The sequence below is a fragment of the Somniosus microcephalus genome, unplaced genomic scaffold (assembly GCF_052327205.1).
Source record: "Somniosus microcephalus isolate GS21.2 unplaced genomic scaffold, FLI_Smic_1.0 unresolved_chr1, whole genome shotgun sequence".
NCBI classification, from domain to species: domain Eukaryota; kingdom Metazoa; phylum Chordata; class Chondrichthyes; order Squaliformes; family Somniosidae; genus Somniosus; species Somniosus microcephalus.
The window spans coordinates 163834242-163850774 of record NW_028225179.1 but is presented as its reverse complement, the minus strand read 5'-3'; the positions used below and the strand labels follow the sequence as shown (position 1 = coordinate 163850774).

General features: G+C 44.4%; 3 protein-coding genes across 3 annotated transcripts in view; all 3 read right to left on the bottom strand.

The window, feature by feature from the left end:
• The window catches only part of LOC147096448 (nuclear factor 7, brain-like), a 34840-nt gene extending 30599 nt beyond the window's left edge, over positions 1 to 4241 (bottom strand). The window contains exons 1-3 of the mRNA XM_085975246.1: positions 3302 to 4241; positions 3120 to 3215; positions 2792 to 3025 (exon numbers count right to left, since the gene is read on the bottom strand). Of these exons, the coding sequence (XP_085831372.1) occupies positions 2792 to 3025; positions 3120 to 3215; positions 3302 to 3721 (750 nt within the window). The 5' untranslated portion in view covers positions 3722 to 4241. The remainder of the gene's footprint in view (positions 1 to 2791; positions 3026 to 3119; positions 3216 to 3301) is intronic.
• Positions 4242 to 5002: 761 nt separating this feature from the next.
• Positions 5003 to 9945, bottom strand: LOC147096447 (E3 ubiquitin-protein ligase TRIM69-like). The gene is made up of 3 exons (XM_085973826.1): positions 9828 to 9945; positions 5245 to 5267; positions 5003 to 5156 (listed from the first exon to the last, which is right to left on the bottom strand). Exons 1-3 carry the CDS (start codon positions 9933 to 9935, stop codon positions 5003 to 5005), a joined length of 285 nt encoding a protein of 94 aa, XP_085829952.1. The 5' UTR covers positions 9936 to 9945.
• Positions 9946 to 9986: 41 nt separating this feature from the next.
• On the bottom strand, positions 9987 to 12044 carry LOC147096446 (nuclear factor 7, brain-like). The gene is made up of 3 exons (XM_085973824.1): positions 10340 to 12044; positions 10143 to 10253; positions 9987 to 10064 (listed from the first exon to the last, which is right to left on the bottom strand). The coding sequence occupies exons 1-3, from the start codon at positions 10841 to 10843 to the stop codon at positions 9987 to 9989; spliced, it is 693 nt and encodes a 230-aa protein (XP_085829950.1). The 5' UTR covers positions 10844 to 12044.
• Between the last annotated feature and the right edge of the window lie 4489 nt (positions 12045 to 16533).

Below are 16533 nucleotides of genomic sequence, written 5' to 3'. Positions count from 1 at the left end.
GGCAAAAAGGAAAGGGAGGTGGGGTAGCATTGCTGGTTAAAGAGGAGATTAACACAATAGTAAGGAAGGATATTAGCTCTGATGATGTGGAATCTGTATGGGTAGAGCTGAGAAATACCAAGAGGCAGAAAAGGCTGGTGGGAGTTGTATACAGACCCCCAAACAGTAATGCTGAGGTTGGGGATGGCATTAAACGGGAAATTAGAGACGCGTGCAATAAGGGCACAGCAGTTATCATGGGTGACTTTAATCTACATAGAGATTGGGCTAACCAAATTAGTAACAATACTGTGGAGGAGGAATTCCTGGAGTGTATACGGGATGGTTTCCTGGACCAATATGTCGAGGAACCAACTAGAGATCAGGCCATCTTAGACTGGGTATTATGCAATGAGAAAGGATTAATTAGCAATCTTGTTGTGCAAGGCCCCTTGGGGCAGAGCGATCATAATATGATCGAATTCTTCATTAAGATGGAGAGTGAAGTATTTGACTCAGGGACTAGGGTCCTGAATTTAAATAAAGGAAACTATGATGGTATGAGGCGCGGCTTGGCTAGGATGGATTGGGGAACGTTACTTAAAGGGTTGACCGTGGATAGGCAATGGCAGACATTTAAAGATCGCATGGATGAACTGCAGAATTTGTTCATCCCTGTTTGGCATAACAATAAAACAAAAAAGGTGACTCAACAGTGGCTAACAAGGGAACTTGGTATTTGTAGGGAAATGGTGTTAGGGAAATTGATGGGATTGAAGGTCAATAAATCCCCAGGGCCTGATAATCTACATCCTAGGGTACTTAAGGAAGTGGCCCTAGAAATAGTAGATGCATTGCTGGTCATCTTCCAAAATTCTATAGACTCTGGAACAGTTCCCATAGATTGGAGGGTAGCTAATGTAACCCCACTATTCAAAAAAGGTGGTAGAGAGAAAACGGGGAATTATAGAGCGGTAAGCCTGACATCGGTAGTGGGGAAAATGCTAGAGTCCATTATTTAAAGGATGTAATAGCAGAGCACTTGGAAAACAGTGACAGGGTTGGACAAAGTCAACATAGATTAACAAAAGGTAAATCATGCTTGACTAATCTACTAGAATTTTTTGAGGATGTAACTGGTAGAATAGATAAGGGAGAACCAGTGGATGTGGTGTATTTGGACTTTCAGAAGGCTTTCGATAAGGTCCCGCATAAGAGATTAGCGTGTACAGTCAAAGCACATGGGATTGGGGGTAAGGTACTGACTTGGATAGAGAACTGGTTGGCAGATAGGAAGCAAAGAGTTGGAATAAATGGGTCTTTTCTGAGTGGCAGGCAGTGACTAGTGGGGTACCGCAGGGATCGGTGCTCGGACCCCAGCTATTCACAATATATATTAGTGATCTAGACAAGGGAACTAGATGTAATATCTCCAAGTTTGCAGACGACACAAAGCTAGGTGGGCGTGTGTGCTGTGAGGAGGATGCCGAGAAACCCCAGGATGATTTAGACAGGTTGGGTGATTGGGCAGATGCATGGCAGATCCAGTATAATGTGGATAAATGTGAGGTTATCCACTTTAGTGGCAAAAACAGGAAGGCAGATTATTATCTGAACGGTAATAGATTGGGAGAAGGGGAAGTGCAACGAGACCTGGGTGTCCTTGTGCACCAGTCGCTGAAGGTAAGCATGCAGGTGCAGCAGGCGGTTAAGAAGGCAAATGGCATGTTGGCCTTCATAGCGAGAGGATTCGAGTACAGGAACAAGGATGACTTGCTGGAGTTGTACAGGGAGCTGGTGAGACCAAACCTTGAGTATTATGTGCAGTTTTGGTCGCCTTATCTGAGGAAGGATGTTCTTGCCATGGAGGGAGTGCAGCGAAGATTCACCAGACTGATACCTGGGATGGCAGGAATGACGTATGAGGAGAGATTGGGTCGATTGGGCTTATATTCGCTGGAGTTTAGAAGAATGAGAGGGGATCTCATTGAAACTTATAAAATTCTAACAGGACTAGACAGACTAGATGCAGGAAGGATGTTCCCGATGGCGGGGGAGTCCAGAACCAGGGGTCACAGTCTAAGGATAACGGGTACGCCATTTAGGACAGAGATGAGGAGGAATTTCTTCACCCAGAGAGTGGTGAACCTGTGGAATTCTCTACCACAAAAGGCAGTTGAGGCCAATTCACTAAATATATTCAAGAAGGAGTTAGATATATTTCTTAAGGCTAAAGGGATCAAGGGAAATGGGGAGAAAGCAGGGACAGGGTACTGAATTTGGATGATCAGCCATGATCTCATTGAATGGCGGAGCAGGCTCGAGGGGCCGAATGGCCTCCTCCTGCTCCTATCTTCTATGTTTCTATGTTTTCATTAGAGCAAAGCAGGTTGAGGGGTGATGTGATAGAGGTGCAAGATTAGGACAGGTTTGGATAGGCTAGACGGGGAAAGGATGTTCCCACTAGTTGATGGTACAAGGACCAGGGGGCACAGATTTAAGGTTTTGGGCAAGAGATACAGGGGGGATGTGAGGAAAACCTTTTTCTATGCAGCGAGTGGTGAGGACCTGGAACTCGCTGCTGACGGAAGTGGTGGAAGCGGAGACACTCAATGTTTTCCAGGGGAGACTGGATAGGCACTTGAGGGAAATAAACTTGCAGGACTACGGGGATAGAGCGGGGGAATGGGACTGACTGGATTGCTCTACAGAGAGCCGGCACGGACTCGATGGGCCGAATGGCCTCCTTCTGTGCCATTATGACACTATGATGTCACCGAGGGGCAGCATGTATTTAAATAAAAGGTCTTACCTTCAGAAATGTGACTGTGTCTTGTTCCTCCATCTGTCTCTGTAACTTGGATATTTCTCGCCCAACACAATCTAACTCCTGTTGGATTACACGGAGGTTTTTCTCCATCGGTTCCAGAATCTCCCCCTCTTGTTCCCTGAGATCTTTGATTAAACGCTGCTCTCTCTCAGTGAGAATCTGGTGCATTTTAGCGAACTCGGATGTGATGTGGGTCTGCAGACTGCTCGACTGTTCCTGCAAAATAAAAATGTGAAACATAATTAATGTACCGCGATAAAGGGAACAAAACTAACCGAGATCCCAGAAAATCAGCACAGGGAGACCTTACCCTAACTGCGGAAATCTGCTGTTCCTGCCGCCGTGCGGTGTCCAGAGCCGAATACTTTCTCTTTGTAGCCGATCCTAAGTATGGTTTCAGTTTATCCTGGAATTAGAAGTTAACTGAATGTAAAGTTTAAACACGAAAAACAGAGACAGAAATGTTACCAGAGATTCTACCCTCCATCTTACCCGGTACATCTGCACAGCCTCGTGTATCGGCATGAAGTTGTGGGACTTGTGACCCCGCCGGTCTTTAGCAACAAGACAAGTCACACAGATCAGTTTCTTGTCAGTTTCACAAAACAGCGTCAGTTCTTCCTGATGTTCCTCACATTGATGTTTAATTTCCTTCTCTTTCGGATTCAGCTTCAGATTCCGAACTTTCTCGGCCAGATTCGCTAAGGCCCGATTAACCCTGAGGTTTCTTTCCGGAAACTCCGCTCTACATTCCGGGCAGGAGTTTGTCTCCTCATTTTCCCAATACCGTGTGATACAGGAGCGGCAGAAGTTGTGGCCACACTCCAGTGAAACCGGACCGGTGAAGAAATCCAGACAAATGGGACACATTAATTCATCTGTTAGACTCTCGGCCTGCTGTCTGTTCGCCATGTTCACACTCGGCACTTCCTGATTCAAACCGCTTTCAGTTTATGTCTGCGACAGGGTGGATCCAGCCTGAGTTACCGCACACACCAGCCCGTTCCGTCAGTGCTGAATTATTTACCAGTGCACAGAGAAATGTTTCAAATCTCGCTTGGAATATATAGAGAGGTGGATCGATCGATAGACAGACAGACAGATAGACGGACAGGCAGACAGAAGGAGTCCTCAAGGTTTACAAAAGTTGCTTTATGTCTGTTTTTCCCACTTCCTGCCCCCTGGTGGGACTGTTGTCTCTTCAGTTCCAGCAGGCGCTCGGTTCTGCCAGAGATAGAGACATAACGGCACAGGAGGAGGCCATTCGATCCATCCAGTCCCTGCCGGCTCTCTGTAGAGCAACCCAGTCAGTCCCATTCCCCCGCTCTATCCCCGCAGCCCCGCCACTTTATTTCCCGCAAGATGCCTGCAGCTGTTCCCAGTAATGTACAATGAAAGTAGTCCTGCCTCAGAACCAGTCAGCGGGGCAGGCAAACACACCCAGAGAGAGGGATGTTCAGTTCAGCACGATGCAAACAAAGGAACATCGCAATTGCCAGCCGCAAAAGGACTGAGGTCCACCAAGTTCGCCTTCTACCATCGTGGTAGTCGCAGAATAGAACAATATTGGAGATGGTGACAAATCATAGCAAAACTGACAGCGTCAAGAATGATTCGGGCCTTTCCCACTTAGAACCTTTAAATTAACCAGGGAACAGAGACCAACCGAACCAGATATAAATATCGCATGGCCACTATCTCCAGGAATAGCAGGGGGGAGTTATCCCCGCTTTCCTGGCCAGTATTTATCCCTCAATCAACATCATTAAAGACAGATTATCTGATCATTTGAGAACAGGTTGTGGGGGGTGTGATGGGACAGATGCCCTCGATGGTGGGGGAGGGCCTTGGAGGAGGGGGGGGGGACGGGCCACTGAGCCCAGTTTCTGTCAGGGGGGTGGGTTTCACTGTTTCCGGTCCATTATATATCAAACCTTTTTTGTAACTAGCAAACTGGGTATTTTTCTGATGCTGCGGAGTCACCCGTCAGTGTGTGTCACCAATAATATACACTGCTTCTGTACAGCATCGTCACTCCTGGATCTGATGTGTGGTCAGAGACAGGAACACTGATTTCACAAACCAGTTTCAAACTCATTGTGGAGATTATTTCAGGAAGATTGTTGTTCCTAATTTTCTAAATATTGTAGTATAAGTATTTCATTATTTCGATGTATTCACACAAGGAGACTTTTACAAAGTGTGAAATAGGGGCGATGAAAACTCTTTACCTGGGCTGATGTTCTCTATCATTTCTTTCCACACTGTGTACTGTCCGGGCCCTTTGAATATTCCCAGCGGCAGATTCCGACCGTCCAATGAAAGGACATTTCTCTCTTCACTGATTCTGTAAATATCAAACATTCAACTCTAGAAATCCAGCCGTTTGTTCCTTTAACAGATTAAATAACATTTCAGTAGAGAGAACGTCATACCTTCTTTCCCGGGAAGCTGCCTCCTGAAATAAAACAGAAACACGGATCTGAGTTCACAGTCAGGGTCTGGGAGCAGAAATTCAGAATTCAGCATCACACACTGCAACATGACACCAAGTGTGAAATATTTCAGCTGTGTCAGTGGGAGGAACAGCCCCGAACAAACAGTGACAGGACCGAGTTAGTGCTCAGATTTACACTAGGAAATTAAATTGGTAAAAGAACATTATAAGGTAATTTTTCGGGAAATACACCGAGTAATATTTGAAGTCAGATATTTTACACTTCTCCTTAAAAATGTGTTGCCGCCATTAACAATTTATTGATACAATCCTTAGGCGGCAGCGCTGTGACAACTGGATCTCGACAGCTGACAGTCGTGACAAACTGTGAGGGAGATGGCTATCCCCAAACCTGAGAACAATACAGAAGTTTAATAATGTACAAATCCTGGGTGTGTATCTATATATTGTCTGACAGCCATGTACGGTTTCTAGGGCTTATAGTTTTGAAGGTGACAATAACCAGAGACTAACTGATGTTTCAACTTCTTGCAAAGTGACTTCACAATAAGGTCAAGAGCTGTGAGGATGTACAGACTTAATTCAATCCCCATTGTATAGTCATCCTGTCCACATTGTGACACTTCTATGATGAAATGCTCCTCCTACACTTACAATAGAAGCTCTGTAGACCTCCAGCCTGCCTTGCTGTAGTTACACAGTCGCCCACTGCTGGGGCCGCAGCGCCTCCACTGGTAGCTGCGTGTAGTTGCAGCCTGACATGTCCACAGAATACAATGCGAATATAAGTGTGGACACAGCAATTTATAATGGGAGAAAGTGCAGAACATTTCCAATATCTTAGACAGTGGAAGATAGATAGATGCGAGGAGAGAGCCTCCATGCCTGCCGCCTCTCACCTGGTTTTAAAAGCGCAACCTATCACCAGCATAGCTTTACACATGCGTGCTCTGCCCCTGTACAATGTGAGGTTAGCAGTCAGAGTCATCACAGCTGGAGCCTGCCAGCTGTGGACTGTAATATAATGGCACCCTACACCAAGGCACTCTTACTTCTCCCTCTCTCTCTCACACACACACAGATTGGTTCAGGTGCAGCAAGATAACATCACTGTAACTAGAAACTGATCGAATGTACTTTCTACACAAACTACCCGAGAGGTGGAAAAACCTCCTCAGCAATTTTTGAACCGGACCCCCCACCACCCGGAGTTACACTCTGCAGGTAGCACCGTGAGAGGCGCTTCTCCCTGGGATCTCACACCGCTTGGATTCAGTGCATTGAGAGTCAGTTTGGTACCTTTAATTGCCTGACCTGGTTATAAGTAATGATCAGGTAGATGAGCTAAATGTTGGTGCCCACCTTATCATTAGGTGTAAGTCGAACTATAACGGAAAAGGTCAGTAGAAACTGAGAATGGAGTAAGGCAGATTTCAGTAAAATGAGGAGCGAGCTAGCCAAGGTGAGGTGATAGAAGACATTAATACACAGGACTGAAGAGCAACAATGGGATATTTTCAACAAGGGATTCGAAAGGTATAGAATAAGTATATTCTGTTAAAAACAAGGAAACTGCTAGTAGTTTTAGAAGGCCCTGGATAAATAATGAAGTAGGAAACCAATTGAAATTAAAACACAGATTTCAAAAGAGGTGATCTTGCTGGAAATATTTCTTGATTTCTTTGAAGATATGATAGACATGGTAGATCATAAGAACATAAAAACATAAGGAATAGAAGCTGGAGTCGGCCATTTGGCCCTTCGAGCCTTCTCCGACTTTCAACAAGATCATGGCTGATCTTCTACCTCAACTCCACCATCCCGCACTATCCCCATATCTCTTAATTCCCTTAGTTCCCAATAATTTATCGACGTCTGTCTTGAATATACTCAACGACTGAGCATCGACAGCTCTCTGGGGTAGAGAATTCCAAAGATTCACCACCCTCTGAGTGAAGAAATGTCTCCTCATCTCAGTTCTAAATGGCCGACCCCTTATTCTGAGACGGTGACCCCGTGTTCTAGACTCCCCATCCAGGGGAAATATTTTCTCAGCCTGTCAAGTCCCTTAAGAATTTTACATGTTTCAATTAGAACACTTCTCATTCTTCTAAACTGTAGGAAACATAGGCCTCGTCTACTTAATCTCTCCTCATAGGGCAGTCCGCCCATCCCAGGAATCAGTCTGGTGAACCTTCATTGCACTCCCTCTAAGGCGAGTATGTCTTTCCTTAGGTAAGGAGACCAGAACTGTATACTGATGGGGAAATACAGTGAATGTAGTGTACATGGATACAAAAGCAAAATACTGCAGATGCTGCCAATCTGAAATAAAAACCCCAGAAAATACTGGAAATACTCAGCAGGTTTGGCAGCATCTGTGGAGAGAAACACAGCTAACATTTCCGGTCGATGTCCTTTCATCAGAACTGGAAAACGTTCGAGATGTGACAGGTTTTAAACAAGTACAGAGGCAGGGAAATGGGGGAGGGGAGGAAAGAACAAAAGGGAAGGTCTGTGATAGGGTGGAAGGAAGGAGAGATTAAATGACAAAAGGTAGTGTACATGGACTTTAGGAAAGCCTTGATAAGATACCACACAGGCGATTACTAGAGAGACTCATGTGGTATGGAATTTGGGGAGGATAGTAAACTGGATTAAAAATGAACTAGAAGGGAGAAAACAGAGAGTAGGAATTACGGGTGTGTTTTCAGAGTGATTAGAGGTGGATAGTGGTGTCCCACAGGGTTCCGTTCTGGAGGTAGAGTTAGTTTGGTAGAGGACCAAAGGAAGCGGTGAAGGGATATTAATAAGATGAGGGAATGGGATTAATCTTGGTGGACAGAATTAAATGGCAGTGAGTGTGGGCTGAGACAGGGGAAGTAACAGCAGGAATTCTGCTCCCAATGGAAGTAGTCTCGGTGCGGTAGAAGAGCAGAGGGATTTGGGGCCACAGGTTCACTGAGCATTAAAGGCAGCACCTCAGGTTGATAAGGCTGTTTAAACAATCTAATAGAATTCTAGGTTGTATCACAAGAGATATCGAATATGAAATCTCAGAGGTAATGGCGCAGTATTATGTTCCAGACCAGAGGGACGGTATTGTGGGTTTACAGAGGATACAGCAGATATTGACTGGGATGCTGCCTGGTTTCAGGAAATTCAAAGATGAAGAAAGATTAAAAATATGGGGCTATTTTCTTTCGAAAAATCAAATGATGTGACAATATGAGAACAGCTTTGACCAGTGTGGACAAGGTAGGTAGAAAGAAACAGTTTCCAATAGATAAGGGGTCTAAAACTAAGGGATATAGAAATAAGATGAAATGTAAGAGATTTAGTACAGGGGGCAGGAGATACTTACTTACACAGAGTTGTGCGGCTGTGGAATTCACATCCAACGTTAATGGTTGAGGTAGAAACTACGTCAACATTAAAGATTAGATTGGAGAGGTGGATGAAGGGATATGAAAAGAGTGTGAGTAAATGTGAATAGAACTGTTTACTCTCTCTAATTTATGCAGTTGTACAACAAGAACAGCAACTTGCATTTATATAGCTCCTTGAACGTAGTAAAATGATCCAAGGAGCTTCGCAGGAGCGTTACCAAACAACATTTGACACCTAGCCAAATAAGGAGGTATTAGGACAGGTGTCCAAAAGTTTAGTCAAAGTGGGAGGTGTTTAGGAGACTCTTAAAAGTGGAAAGAGAGGTAGAGAGAGGGAGAGGTTTAGGGAGGGAATTCCAGAGCTCAGGTCCTCGGCAGCTGAAGGCACGGCCGCTAATGGAGGAGCGATTAAAATTGGGGATGTGCAAGAGGCCAGAATTGGAGGAGTGCAGCGCTCTTTGAGGGTTGTAGTGCAGGAGGAGGTTGCAGAGATAGGGAGGGGCGAGGCCATGGAGGGATTTGAAAACAAGGATGAGAATTTTGAAATTGAGACGTTGCTTAACCAGGAGCCAGTGTAGGTCAGCGAGTACAGGGGTGATGGGTGAACGGGACTTGGTGCGAGTTAGGATATGGACAGCGGAGTTTTGGACAAGCTCAAGTTTATGGAGGGTGGAAAATAGGAGGCCAGCCAGGAGAGCTATGGAATAGACAATTCCATCGGGAGCAAAGGCACGGATAATAGTTTCAGCAGCAGATGTGCTGAGGCAGGGGCTGAGACGGGCGATGTTACGGAGGTGGAAGTAGGTGATTTTGATGATAGCGTGGATATGTGGTCGGAATCTCATCTCGGGTCAAATAGGACGCCAAGGTTACCAACGGTCTTGATCAGCCTCTGACAATGGCCAAGGAGAGGGATGGAGTCGGTGTCTAGGGAACGGGGTCTGTGGCGGGACCGAAGACAATGGCTTCGAGCTTCCCAATATTAAATTGGAGGAAATTTCTGCTCATCCATTACTGGATGATGGACAAGCAACGTGGCACATCAGAGACAGTGGAGGGGTCGAGAGAGGTGGTGATGAGGGAGAGCTGGGTGTCGTCAGCCTATATGACGTTGTGTTTCCAGATGATGTCACCGAGGAGCAGCATGTATTTAAATAAAACAAGGTCTTACCTTCAGAAATGTGACTGTGTCTTGTTCCTCCATCTGTCTCTGCAACTCTGATAGTTCTCGCCCAACACAATCTAACTCCTGTTGGATTCCACTGAGGTTTTTCTCCATCGGTTCTAGAATCTCCTCCCCCTCTTGTTCCCTGAGATCTCTGATTAAACGCTACTCTTTCTCAGTGTGAATCTGGCGCATTTGAGCGAACTCGGATGTGATGTGGGTCTGCAGACTGCTTGACTGTTCCTACCAAATGAAATGTGAAACATAATTAATGTACCACGATAAAGGGGACAAAACTAACCGAGATCCCAGAAAATCAGCACAGGGAGACCTTACCCTAACTGCGGAAATCTGCTGTTCCTGCCACCGTGCGGTGTCCAGAGCCAAATCCTTTCTCTTCGTAGCCAATTCTAGGGATGATGTCTGTTTATCCTGGGATTAGAAGTTAACTGAATGTAAAGTTTAAACACAAAAAACAGAGAGAGAAATGTTCCCAAAGATTCTACCCTCCATCTTACTCGGTACATCTGCGCAGCTTCTGTCAGTCCCATGAAGTTGTGGGACTTGTGACCCCGCCCCTCTGTCGCCACAAGACACTTCACACAGATCAGTTTCTTGTCAGTTTCACAAAACAGCGTCAGTTCTTCCCGATGTTCCTCACAGTGATGTTTAATTTCCTTCTCTTTCGGATCCAGGTTTAATTTTCGAGCTTTTGCGGCCAGACTCGCTAGGGCCCGATTAACCTTGAGGGTTAATTCCGGAAACTCATCTCTACATTCCGGGCAGGAGTTTGTCTCCTTCTTTTCCCAACACTGTGTGATACAGGAGCGGCAGCAGTTGTGGCCACACTCCAGTATTACCGGGTCGGTGAAGAACTCCAGACAAATGGGACAAATTGCCTCCTCGGTGCAACTCTCCATCTGCTGTCTGGACGCCATGTTCACAGTCAGCACTTCCTGATTCAAACCGCTTTCAGTTTCGATGTTCGTTAAAGGGAGGATCCATATCGAGTGTCGACACATACTTGCTCGTCCTGTTCAGCACTGAGGTGTTTACCAGCACACAGAGGTGAAAGTCTCCATTAGAATACATTAGGAAACAGATTGAACAAACCTCCGATTAGCTCCGTGCTGTTCCTCCGCTCTCTCCTTTTATGTCCCACCACTGATACCTCCGATTAGATCCATGCTGAGAGTGAGAATGTGTGTGTGTGTGTGTGTGAGTTAAAGTGTGTGTGAGAGAGAGTATGTGTGTGAGTTAAAGTGTGTGTGAGAGAGAGTATGTGTGTGAGTTAAAGTGTGTGTGAGAGAGAGTGTGTGTGAGTTAAAGTGTGTGTGAGAGAGAGTATGTGTGTGAGTTAAAGTGTGTGTGAGAGAGAGTATGTGTGTGAGTTAAAGTGTGTGTGAGAGAGAGTGTGTGTGTGAGTTAAAGTGTGTGTGAGAGAGAGTGTGTGTGTGAGTTAAAGTGTGTGTGAGAGAGAGTATGTGTGTGAGTTAAAGTGTGTGTGAGAGAGAGTATGTGTGTGAGTTAAAGTGTGTGTGTGAGAGAGTATGTGTGTGAGTTAAAGTGCGTGTGAGAGAGAGTATGTGTGTGAGTTAAAGTGTGTGAGAGAGAGAGTGTGTGTGTGAGTTAAAGTGTGTGTGAGAGAGAGAGTATGTGTGTGAGTTAAAGTGTGTGTGTGAGAGAGTATGTGTGTGAGTTAAAGTGTGCGTGTGAGAGAGTATGTGTGTGAGTTAAAGTGTGTGTGAGAGAGAGTATGTGTGTGAGTTAAAGTGTGTGTGAGAGAGAGTATGTGTGTGAGTTAAAGTGTGTGTGTGAGAGAGTATGTGTGCGAGTTAAAGTGTGTGTGAGAGAGAGTATGTGTGTGAGTTAAAGTGTGTGTGAGAGAGAGTATGTGTGTGAGTTAAAGTGTGTGTGAGAGAGAGTGTGTGTGTGAGTTAAAGTGTGTGTGAGAGAGAGTATGTGTGTGAGTTAAAGTGTGTGTGAGAGAGAGTGTGTGTGTGAGTTAAAGAGTGTGTGTGAGAGAGAGTGTGTGTGTGAGTTAAAGTGTGTGTGAGAGAGAGTATGTGTGTGAGTTAAAGTGTGTGTGAGAGAGAGTGTGTGTGTGAGTTAAAGTGTGTGAGAGAGAGAGTATGTGTGTGAGTTAAAGTGTGTGTGAGAGAGAGAGTATGTGTGTGAGTTAAAGTGTGTGTGAGAGAGAGTATGTGTGTGAGTTAAAGTGTGTGTGAGAGAGAGTGTGTGTGTGAGTTAAAGTGTGTGTGAGAGAGAGTATGTGTGTGAGTTAAAGTGTGTGTGTGAGAGAGTATGTGTGTGAGTTAAAGTGTGTGTGAGAGAGTATGTGTGTGAGTTAAAGTGTGTGTGAGAGAGTGTGTGTGTGAGTTAAAGTGTGTGTGAGAGAGAGTATGAGTGTGAGTTAAAGTGTGTGTGAGAGAGTATGTGTGTCAGTTAAAGTGTGTGTGAGAGAGTATGTGTGTGTGAGTTAAAGTGTGTGTAAGAGAGAGTATGTGTGAGTTAAAGTGTGTGTGTGAGAGAGTATGTGTGTGAGTTAAAGTGTGTGTGAGAGAGAGTATGTGTGTGAGTTAAAGTGTGTGTGAGAGAGAGTATGTGTGTGAGTTAAAGTGTGTGTGAGAGAGAGTATGTGTGTGAGTTAAAGTGTGTGTGAGAGAGAGTATGTGTGTGAGTTAAAGTGTGTGTGAGAGAGAGTATGTGTGTGAGTTAAAGTGTGTGTGAGAGAGAGTATGTGTGTGAGTTAGTGTGTGTGTGAGAGAGAGTATGTGTGTGAGTGAAAGTGTGTGTGAGAGAGAGCGTGTGTGTGAGTTAAAGTGTGTGTGAGAGAGAGTATGTGTGAGTTAAAGTGTGTGTGAGAGAGAGTGTGTGTGTGTGTTAAAGTGTTTGTGAGAGAGAGTATGTGTGTGAGTTAAAGTGTGTGAGAGAGAATATGTGTGTGAGTGAAAGTGTGTGTGAGAGAGAGTTTGTGTGTGAGTTAAAGTGTGTGTGAGAGAGAGTATGTGTGAGTGAAAGTGTGTGTGTGTGAGAGTATGTGTGTGAGTTAAAGTGTGTGTGAGAGAGAGTGTATGTGTGAGTTAAAGTGTGTGTGAGAGAGAGTGTGTGTGTGAGTTAAAGTGTGTGTGAGAGAGAGTATGTGTGTGAGTTAAAGTGTGTGGGAGAGAGAGTATGTGTGTGAGTTAAAGTGTGTGTGAGAGAGAGTATGTGTGTGAGTTAAAGTGTGTGTGAGAGAGAGTGTGTGTGTGAGTTAAAGTGTGTGTGAGAGAGAGTATGTGTGTGAGTTAAAGTGTGTGTGAGAGAGAGTGTGTGTGTGAGTTAAAGTGTGTGAGAGAGAGTGTGTGTGTGTGAGTTAAAGTGTGTGTGAGAGAGAGTATGTGTGTGAGTTAAAGTGTGTGTGAGAGAGAGTGTGTGTGTGAGTTAAAGTGTGTGTGAGAGAGAGTATGTGTGTGAGTTAAAGTGTGTGTGAGAGAGAGTGTGTGTGTGAGTTAAAGTGTGTGTGAGAGAGAGTGTGTGTGTGTGAGTTAAAGTGTGTATGAGAGAGAGTATGTGTGTGAGTTAAAGTGTGTGTGAGAGAGAGTATGTGTGTGAGTTAAAGTGTGTGTGAGAGAGAGTGTGTGTGTGAGTTAAAGTGTGTGTGAGAGAGTATGTGTGTGTGAGTTAAAGTGTGTGTGAGAGAGAGTGTGTGTGAGTTAAAGTGTGTGTGAGAGAGAGTGTGTGTGTGAGTTAAAGTGTGTGTGAGAGAGAGTGTGTGTGTGAGTTAAAGTGTGTGTGAGAGAGAGTATGTGTGTGAGTTAGTGTGTGTGAGAGAGATTGTGTGTGAGTTAAAGTGTGTGTGAGAGAGAGTGTGTGTGTGAGTTAAAGTGTGTGTGAGAGAGAGTGTGTGTGTGAGTTAAAGTGTGTGTGAGAGAGAGTGTGTGTGTGAGTTAAAGTGTGTGTGAGAGAGAGTATGTGTGTGAGTTAAAGTGTGTGTGAGAGAGAGTATGTGTGTGTGAGTTAAAGTGTGTGTGAGAGAGAGTGTGTGTGAGTTAGTGTGTGTGTGAGAGAGAGTATGTGTGTGTGAGTTAAAGTGTGTGTGAGAGAGAGTATGTGTGTGAGTTAGTGTGTGTGAGAGAGAGTATGTGTGTGAGTTAAAGTGTGTGTGTGAGAGTATGTGTGTGAGTTAAAGTGTGTGTGAGAGAGAGTATGTGTGTGAGTTAAAGTGTGTGTGAGAGAAAGTGTGTGTGAGTTAAAGTGTGTGTGAGAGAGAGTGTGTGTGTGAGTTAAAGTGTGTGTGAGAGAGAGTATGTGTGTGTGAGTTAAAGTGTGTGTGAGAGAGAGTGTGTGTGTGAGTTAAAGTGTGTGTGAGAGAGAGAGTATGTGTGAGTTAAAGTGTGTGTGAGAGAGAGTATGTGTGAGTTAAAGTGTGTGTGAGAGAGAGTGTGTGTGTGAGTTAAATGTGTGTGAGAGAGTGTGTGTGTGAGTTAAAGTGTGTGAGAGAGAGAGTATGTGTGTGTGAGTTAAAGTGTGTGAGAGAGAGAGTATGTGTGTGAGTGAAAGTGTGTGTGAGAGAGAGTGTGTGTGAGTTAAAGTGTGTGTGAGAGAGAGTGTGTGTGTGAGTTAAAGTGTGTGTGAGAGAGAGTATGTGTGTGAGTTAAAGTGTGTGTGAGAGAGAGTGTGTGTGAGTTAAAGTGTGTGTGAGAGAGAGTGTGTGTGAGTTAAAGTGTGTGTGAGAGAGTGTGTGTGAGTTAGTGTGTGTGTGAGAGAGAGTATGTGTGTGTGAGTTAAAGTGTGTGTGAGAGAGAGTATGTGTGTGAGTTAGTGTGTGTGAGAGAGAGTATGTGTGTGAGTTAAAGTGTGTGTGTGAGAGTATGTGTGTGAGTTAAAGTGTGTGTGAGAGAGAGTATGTGTGTGAGTTAAAGTGTGTGTGAGAGAAAGTGTGTGTGTGAGTTAAAGTGTGTGTGAGAGAGAGTGTGTGTGTGAGTTAAAGTGTGTGTGAGAGAGAGTATGTGTGTGTGAGTTAAAGTGTGTGTGAGAGAGAGTGTGTGTGTGAGTTAAAGTGTGTGTGAGAGAGAGTATGTGTGAGTTAAAGTGTGTGTGAGAGAGAGTATGTGTGAGTTAAAGTGTGTGTGAGAGAGAGTGTGTGTGTGAGTTAAAGTGTGTGTGAAAGAGTATGTGTGTGAGTTAAAGTGTGTGTGAGAGAGAGTATGTGTGTGAGTTAAAGTGTGTGTGTGAGAGAGTATGTGTGTGAGTTAAAGTGTGTGTGAGAGAGAGTATGTGTGTGAGTTAAAGTGTGCGTGAGAGAGAGTATGTGTGTGAGTTAAAGTGTGTGTCAGAGAGAGTATGTGTGTGAGTTAAAGTGTGTGTGAGAGAGAGTATGTGTGTGAGTTAAAGTGTGTGTGAGAGAGAGTATGTGTGTGAGTTAAAGTGTGTGTGTGAGAGAGTATGTGTGTGAGTTAAAGTGTGTGTGAGAGAGAGTATGTGTGTGAGTTAAAGTGTGTGTGAGAGAGAGAGTATGTGTGTGATTTAAAGTGTGTGTGAGAGAGAGTATGTGTGTGAGTTAAAGTGTGTGTGAGAGAGAGTATGTGTGTGAGTTAAAGTGTGTGTGTGAGAGAGTATGTGTGTGAGTTAAAGTGTGTGTGAGAGAGAGTATGTGTGTGAGTTAAAGTGTGCGTGAGAGAGAGTATGTGTGTGAGTTAAAGTGTGTGTCAGAGAGAGTATGTGTGTGAGTTAAAGTGTGTGTGAGAGAGAGTATGTGTGTGAATTAAAGTGTGTGTGAGAGAGAGAGTATGTGTGTGAGTTAAAGTGTGTGTGTGAGAGAGTGTGTGTGTGAGTTAATGTGTGTGTGAGAGAGAGTATGTGTGTGAGTTAAAGTGTGTGTGAGAGAGAGTATGTGTGTGAGTTAAAGTGTGTGTGAGAGAGAGTGTGTGTGTGAGTTAAAGTGTGTGTGAGAGAGAGTATGTGTGTGAGTTAAAGTGTGTGTGAGAGAGAGTGTGTGTGTGAGTTAAAGAGTGTGTGTGAGAGAGAGTGTGCGTGTGAGTTAAAGTGTGTGTGAGAGAGAGTATGTGTGTGAGTTAAAGTGTGTGTGAGAGAGAGTGTGTGTGTGAGTTAAAGTGTGTGTGAGAGAGAGAGTATGTGTGTGAGTTAAAGTGTGTGTGAGAGAGAGAGTATGTGTGTGAGTTAAAGTGTGTGTGAGAGAGAGTATGTGTGTGAGTTAAAGTGTGTGTGAGAGAGAGTGTGTGTGTGAGTTAAAGTGTGTGTGAGATAGAGTATGTGTGTGAGTTAAAGTGTGTGTGTGAGAGAGTATGTGTGTGAGTTAAAGTGTGTGTGAGAGAGAGTATGTGTGTGAGTTAAAGTGTGTGTGAGAGAGTGTGTGTGTGAGTTAAAGTGTGTGTGAGAGAGAATATGTGTGTGAGTTAAAGTGTGTGTGAGAGAGTATGTGTGTCAGTTAAAGTGTGTGTGAGAGAGTATGTGTGTGTGAGTTAAAGTGTGTGTGAGAGAGAGTATGTGTGAGTTAAAGTGTGTGTGTGAGAGAGTATGTGTGTGAGTTAAAGATTGTGTGAGAGAGAGTGTATGTGTGAGTTAAAGTGTGTGTGAGAGAGAGTGTGTGTGTGAGTTAAAGTGTGTGTGAGAGAGAGTATGTGTGTGAGTTAAAGTGTGTGTGAGAGAGAGTATGTGTGTGAGTTAAAGTGTGTGTCAGAGAGAGTATGTGTGTGAGTTAAAGTGTGTG

Bases quoted from the DNA above. Each gene is read 5' to 3' on its own strand.
- LOC147096447 (XM_085973826.1), bottom strand. From the start codon at position 9,935: ATGGAGAAAAACCTCAGTGGAATCCAACAGGAGTTAGATTGTGTTGGG. The intron at 5,268-9,827 runs GTAAGACCTTGT...GTTTTATTTCAG, and splicing joins ACACAGTCACATTTCTGAAG to GAGGCAGCTTCCCGGGAAAG. The intron at 5,157-5,244 runs GTATGACGTTCT...TGATATTTACAG, and splicing joins GCAGCTTCCCGGGAAAGAAG to AATCAGTGAAGAGAGAAATG.
- LOC147096446 (XM_085973824.1), bottom strand. From the start codon at position 10,843: ATGTGTCGACACTCGATATGGATCCTCCCTTTAACGAACATCGAAACT. The intron at 10,254-10,339 runs GTAAGATGGAGG...TTCTAATCCCAG, and splicing joins AAGCTGCGCAGATGTACCGA to GATAAACAGACATCATCCCT. The intron at 10,065-10,142 runs GCTGATTTTCTG...TTCATTTGGTAG, and splicing joins TTAGGGTAAGGTCTCCCTGT to GAACAGTCAAGCAGTCTGCA.